This window comes from Thermobia domestica, unplaced genomic scaffold (assembly GCF_964235325.1).
Source record: "Thermobia domestica unplaced genomic scaffold, izTheDome1.hap1.1 HAP1_SCAFFOLD_274, whole genome shotgun sequence".
In the NCBI taxonomy this organism is placed as follows: domain Eukaryota; kingdom Metazoa; phylum Arthropoda; class Insecta; order Zygentoma; family Lepismatidae; genus Thermobia; species Thermobia domestica.
The window spans coordinates 50,951-58,172 of record NW_027655989.1 but is presented as its reverse complement, the minus strand read 5'-3'; the positions used below and the strand labels follow the sequence as shown (position 1 = coordinate 58,172).

The window sequence follows — 7,222 nt, the reverse complement described above, 5'->3', positions numbered from 1 at the left end:
CGGGGCCGTGGGACGGAGGAGTGCAGCGCATGCGCACCCAGCAGAACCGGAAGGAGTGATGCCCTGAAAGGAAATGCTGGGAGTCTGCGGTGTGGGAATCTCCAATGAACCATTGGTTCCTCCCCTTACACGGTGGGACGTGGGTCCTCTCAAAAGTACCCATCAGTCGGCGGTGCAAGTGGCTCTGCCTCCTTGTCATTTTGACTTGGTGTCACAGCTTAGCTTGCTGACAAGGGTCATGCAGGTAGGACCTGCCAGCCACGTTGGCCGCTTCGAACCATGACGGGGAAGCTGAGAGGATTTTGGGCTTTCTTTAGTTATGGCTACGCATCAACCACCCACCCAGGATAGAGAGAGAGCGGAAAAGCTTGGTCTTGCACCAAGATATTTAATTATTAAAGACAGATCAACTGACACCGTTGGAGCATTAAGTAAATTGTCACCGTTTATAGTTCATCGTCAACTTCATCACATTGCCACAGGATCGTTTCCTCCTGGACATATTCGTAAATTATGGAATGGGACGCTCCTTGTTCAAACGACAACAGACAAACAATCTCAATTACTTCTAGCTAGTACGCACTTAGGACCTGTTCCTATTCTGGTTGAGCCTCATCGGCAGTTAAACACTAGCAAAGGAGTCATCACTTGCTTCGATTTAAGAGAGTTACCAGAGGCGGAAATATGTGCCGAACTTATGGATAGCCATGTGACAGACGTCCATCGTATTACTACGAAGAGAAATTGTACAGTACAGCCCACGGATTCCTATATCATAACTTTCGCTCTACCTGACCTTCCAACGCATTTGAACGTTGCTTACCACCGTTTGAAGGTCCGCCCGTATATACCACTACCCTTACGGTGCTTTAATTGCCAACATTTTGGCCACTCAGCCCCTTCTTGTCATGCCTCTGCCATCTGTGGCAATTGTAGTTCTGCAGCTCATGGTCCGGCCCCATGTGCGGCCCCATCGAAGTGCACTAATTGTAAAGGTGACCACCCAGCTTGGTCACGTGACTGTCCTCATTTTATGGCTGAGAAGAATATCCGTGAATTGATGGTAATCGAGAAGATCTCCACCGCTGAGGCTAAACGAAGGCTACAGCCAAAAGTGAACTTCGGCACCAGTTTCTCTTCCCTTCTAAAGACCAGCAGATCACAAGGTATTCATCCATGTGAATAGTGCTTTCCAGCTTATAGCTGTTCGTGTCTTCTTAAGACAACCTGTTACTTTTTGTTGTATCTACCTTACGCGTCATGACGTCTTTACTGCTGTCGATCTTGAACAGATTGCCCGACAGCTTCCATCCCCATTTCTGTTTGTCCTACCATGCACTGTGGGGCTCTCCTCGTACTGAGCTGCGAGGTCAAGAGATTGCCACTTTCCTTGACAACACAAACTCATTGCTCCTCAATGATGGCAGTCCCACACATTTTACTACTGCTACTGGTACCTACTCTCATTTAGATCTCTCCATTTGCAGTCCTCAACTTGGTGCCCATCTTACTTGGCGCGTGCATGATGATCTCTGTGGCAGTGACCACTTTCCTATTCTTGTGCATGGTCTTCCGCTCATCCATTCTGCTCCGTTCACTGCCTACAATCTACGTCGAGCAGACTGGGATCATTTTTCCGCCACTTTTCATTTCACTTTAGAACCTCGTTTTACTGTTGGTCATTGTGAGGCCTTTCAGCAGAGTATCCTGGCAGCTGCACACGACTCTATTCCTATCTATGCTGGTTCCCGGTGTAAACGCACCGTTCCCTGGTGGTCTGAGGAGATTCGTGACGCTATTCTGGCCCGACGTCGAGCACTACGTACTTTTCATCGTGCTCCTACAGCTGATAACTTGGCTCAATTTCGTCTTCTTCGTGCTCGAGCCCGCTACCTGATTAAGCAAGCTAAGCGTCATAGCTGGCGCACTTATGTTTCTTTTCTTACTGCTGGCAGCTCCATGACAGCGGCCTGGTCGCAAATTCGTCGTCTACAGGGACATGTTTCCTCCGTTGCGGTTCCATCCCTTATTATCGATGGTGTAATGGTCACTGATCAGGACAGAATTGCTGCTGCATTAGGTCGTCATTTTGCGGATGTATTCAGTTCTACTCACTACTCAGCTGGATTCCTCACTTATAAACAACACACCGAACGTACGCCACTTCAGTTCCGCTCTGCAACCGCTGAAGCTTATAATCTGCCTTTTACTATTGCTGAACTTGCTGCTGTTTTGGATTCTACGAAGGACACGGCACCTGGTCCTGATGGCATCTGTTATGCTATGCTCCGGCACCTGCCTGACGATGGCAAGCAACATCTTCTTGATCTGTACAATCGCATCTGGCTTGAAGACTCCTTCCCCGATGCCTGGCGTGAAGCATACATTATTCCTATTTTGAAGCCTGCTAAACCTGCCACGTCCAGTGGAAGCTACCGCTCGATCGCCTTGACTAGCTGTCTGTGTAAACTTTTGGAGAAGATGATCAATACCCGCTTAGTCTAGTTTCTTGAACACCATGGCCTCATTTCCAATCTTCAGTGTGGCTTTCGGCGCTTCCGTTCCACTACTGATCATTTGGCGCATCTTGAAAGTGCTATTCAGGATGCATTTCGTCATCAAGAACATCTGATAGCCATCTTCTTTGACCTTGAAAAGGCCTATGACACCGCTTGGCGATATGGCATTTTGAGGCAACTCCATCTCTGGGGCTTACGTGGCCACTTGGCTCTCTTCATCCAGAATTTTTTCCAACAACGTTCTTTTAGAGTCAAGCTTGGAGCTACTCTCTCTGCTCCGTTTCCACAAGAGAATGGCGTTCCACAGGGTAGTGTGTTGAGTGTCACATTGTTTGCTGTTGCAGTGAACAGTGTGATGTCGCAGCTCTCCCCTTCTGTTCATGGGCTGCTTTATGTGGATGACTTTACTATCTACTGTCGCTCACGTGATCTCCGTACAGTTACTCGCCAGTTGCAGTTAGCGCTCAACCGCCTTCACCGATGGTCTATCACTACTGGTTTCAGCTTTTCTCTCACCAAAACACACTGCGTACATTTTTGTCGCCTTCGTCACTGTGCCTATGATCCTGAGCTGTTCCTTGGCTGTTCTCGATTGTCCTATGTGGATCATGTTCGTTTTCTGGGCTTGGAGTTCGACCGACGACTTACCTGGGCTGTTCACGTTCGAGACGTGAAGTACCGCTGTCTCCGCTCCATGAACTTACTACGTTTGGTGTCCCATCTTTCGTGGGGTGCTGACCGTGTGGTGATGTTGCGTCTATATCGTAGCCTCATCCGCTCCCAATTGGATTATGGCTGTGTTGCATATGGTTCTGCTCGACCTTCCATCCTACGTCATCTGGATTCTGTTCATCATCTTGGCCTTCGTTTGGCGCTTGGAGCTTTCCGAACTAGCCCTATTCCTAGTCTCTATGTCGAGGCTCATGAACCATCTCTTTCCCACCGTCGGGACTGCCTGCTCCTGCGCTATTACATTCATATCCGTGCCGTACCTGACCATCCTTCGGCCTTTGCCCTTGAGGCTGGTGCTCGCTATGACAGATATCAAGCACGACCTACTGCTACCCGGCCTTTTGGCATTCGTGCTATAGACCTTGGTGCTTCTCTTGGACTCGATGTCCCTGCCATCTATCCATTGGGCCTCCTGCCCATTCCTCCATGGACAGTTCTTCCACCAGTTGTCAGCTTTCATCTAACGCAATTTAAGAAGACTGTTACCAGCAATCAACAATTTTGTCAGGAGTTCTTCTCTTTTCTGGATGCGTACCGTACCTACGCTGTCTTCTACACGGATGGTTCGAAGCATGAAGATTCTGTTGGCTGTGCCTTCGTCACGGATGATCATAGCGCTGGATTGAAGCTCCATCCTACTTCCACTGTATTCCCTGCTGAATTGGTTGCTATTCTGGAGACTCTGCATTATATTCGTCGACGCCATCTCCGACATGTTCTCCTGTGCTCTGACTCCAGCAGCGCTTTACATAGTCTCACGGATGTGTCTACTGTGCACCCTATAGTTCAGCAAATTCTACTCTCTTGCCATTCTTTACGACTTGCAGGTTGCGATGTCCAATTTTGTTGGGTGCCTGGCCACGCTGGTATTCCAGGGAACGAGCGTGCTGACCGTGTTGCCAAAGAAGCTGCCCTTACAGGACCTGAGTATCCGTCACCGCTCCCCAGCTGATATTCGCCCTGTAATCAACCGTCTTCTCCTTCAGCGCTGGCAGACAAACTGGGATGAGCACCTTCAGAATAAACTGCATGCTATCAAGCCGCGACTTGGTGTTTGGGCCACGAGTTCTCGTCCTTCAAGACTGGAAGAACGACGATTGGCACGATTACGTATCGGGCACAGCCATCTGACCCATGGCTACCTGTTACGTCGTCAGAACCCGCCTTCCTGCACCCAGTGTGGTGCATTCCTGACCATCCGTCACCTTCTTGTGGAATGTATTCCTCTTGCTCCTGAGCGAGCCCGCCTTGGCTTACCAGCTGATCTGTCTACCTTGCTTGGAGACGATGTCCAGATGATCCAGCGAGTTTTCACCTACTTGCAGTTTTTCTTGCGTGATTTGTGAGTGCATTTCTCACATTTCTTTTAATTAATTTATTTCTGCTTTTATCTACCGTTTGTGTTTTTTCATGGTGTTTTTATGCTTGTCATAGCATTTCCTTGCTTTTATCTTCTTTACTGCACTGTCATATTCATTACTAATTATGGGCTGCCCCACGTGTGTGTACCTATTGCCGAGCTGCCCCGGCAGAGAAGATTAACATGCTGTTGTGTACTAACCCGTCCTTGTGTTTGTGTATCGAGTTTGCACATTTCTTGAATGCTATGACATTTTAATTCATAAATGACCGAACACCTTTTACGTACTCCAGACTTTGCTTTTACTTTATTATATCTATGATACTATGCTTTTTTTCTTGGGTGCTTCATTTTTCCTGTCAGAGAAGGGTGCAAAAGACCTCGATGTTGACGCGCCCATATAAACCCTTTCCATCATCATCCAAGTAGTGAGACAAGCACGCTTATATTAGCGCCTTACGAAAAAACTCAGTGAAGGTGTACGATGAAATTCAATTAATTAAAAAAGAAAAATAAAGGAAGACTAAGTGGCCAGGAGGAAACTAAAGTATTGGGATGCAAAACTTTCCAAGAAGCCAAGTCTCTAGAGGAGGTAGCTTAACGATCAAAAGAGACTTATCTACCAGAGATGCAGTCGTCGGGTTATGAAGGAAAAACTTCCATGATTCACGGTGAAGTGAATAGCAGGAGCGATACCCCGTGCAGTGTAGTGCGATGGATTCGTATCAATGAGGAGGTAAATACACCTATAGTGGATGATCCAAAGATGCAAGGCAACAGCGAAAAGGTTGGAGAAGTTTTAAACATTTTTCTCCCTTGTTACAATCTAACGCCGGAGTACTTTGGCCGTTCCCATCCGCTTATCTATAAACTATTTAGCATCAGATCGGAACAATGATCATTTAAATTTTCTATCGTTGGACGGAATGAACAATTTATAAACTTTATTTTTTTCAAATTTACATATGATAGCCAGGATGAGTTTTCTACATTTTTTTAATTATCATAACCATGCAGAATATAATTAGAGTTTCTACTATGATCAATTAACGTAATGTCATATATTTAAAAATGGAATTATACCTTAGTGTAAAAATGTTACCAAATAACCAGGATTTCATAACTCAGTTCAGCATTGCAATCATTTTACTGCAACATAAATTTATCTATTGTTCTTGTATTCCTTTTGATCATTCAGTGTTATTATGACCATATTAAATTTAAATTGTTAAATGTGCATTACTTGCAAAGAGAAGTTCGCAATTTTTTTTCGGAAGTATGTAATTGTAGGCTCAATATATTAAGCATTAGTGTTCCTAAAAATATGGTAAATGTGTCAACTATATATATATATATATATATATATATATATATATATATATATATATATATATATATATATATATATATATATCCAGGGTATATAAGCCATAAACAAAAGTAATGTTAAATGACTAACACATTATAATAAAAATATGTAGTTTAAAGTTGCTACGTCCAACCGTAGTGTATTAAACCAACTGAAAAAGGACAAATAAGAAGAATGAAATATATATTAAGGCATCAATACAAAATTAATATTCCAATGCTCCTTGCATGTGCCAGTGACTGATATTGGGCTACAGCCACCCTTCCAAAAATCACATAATTTACGGTAAATATCCTTAGCAGAGACGCACGGGAAGGAGGTAAATATGCTTTACAATTAATTTGCAATTTGTCATTATTATAGAAGAATGTTTTGATTTTTTTTAAAAAATTTCGAATCTAGTGTAAATTAATATCGTCTGTCAGTGTAACAGATTCAGGATATAGCTTCGTTTTTTTGGCATCACTGGAATATAATCAAAGAATTTTGCGTTTTTAAAAACCAAATTGGATTCTTCTTATAGCATAAAATCACACATAAAAGTCACCAGCATATTTTCTGCACACTTAAGGAAACCAGCTCGAAATAGAACACAAAATGACAATGGAAAATGCCGCAGGTACCACGAACGAAAAGATCTTAATGAGAAGTAATATTTTAAATTAAAATGTTTTTTTTTTTTATTATTATTCCTAGAAAAAGCGTATCTTTTCCCTACTTCTTCCACAATAACAATATGATCCCACTTTCCACGCAGTAGCCTACTCGTATACTGCACATGTAAGCACGTCAGGAAATCGTATACTATGGACAAATGGTTGTAGTAAAAACAAATGTCTCGCGAGGAATAAGGATCAAGATGAGTCAGGCTATACCATAAACCCAAGAAAACATATTATTCCTTTTTAAAAATAACACTTTTCTTTTGGCTCAGTTGTCATTAACTAAATTGCTTAAAGATTTCATTAATCTAAGTGTAAGAGAGATAAAATGAACTTACTTTTATTTAGCATGCCCTCGTGAACGAGCAAGACATGAATGAATTAATCGATTTACTAGAGCCACTGTGAACATCTCCAACATATCTGGATGACTACGCTCCGGACAATTCTTTGTTTTAAGGAAGAAGGAATGGCCGTAATAAAATTCCAGACGCATGCACCATCATAGGTACAAGCGAAAAAGTGTTATTGTATTTTCTAACTAAAAAATGCAAAGGTACTCATGTGACACTCCCATTAT

General features: G+C 43.4%; 2 protein-coding genes across 2 annotated transcripts; both read left to right on the top strand.

The window, feature by feature from the left end:
• Positions 1-319: 319 nt before the first annotated feature.
• LOC145676658 (uncharacterized) lies at positions 320-1,186 on the top strand. The gene has a single exon (XM_081747501.1). It carries the CDS (start codon positions 320-322, stop codon positions 1,184-1,186), a length of 867 nt encoding a protein of 288 aa, XP_081603627.1.
• Positions 1,187-2,874: 1,688 nt separating this feature from the next.
• Positions 2,875-4,203, top strand: LOC145676657 (uncharacterized). The gene has a single exon (XM_081747500.1). The coding sequence runs from the start codon at positions 2,875-2,877 to the stop codon at positions 4,201-4,203; it is 1,329 nt and encodes a 442-aa protein (XP_081603626.1).
• The last annotated feature ends 3,019 nt before the right edge of the window (positions 4,204-7,222 follow it).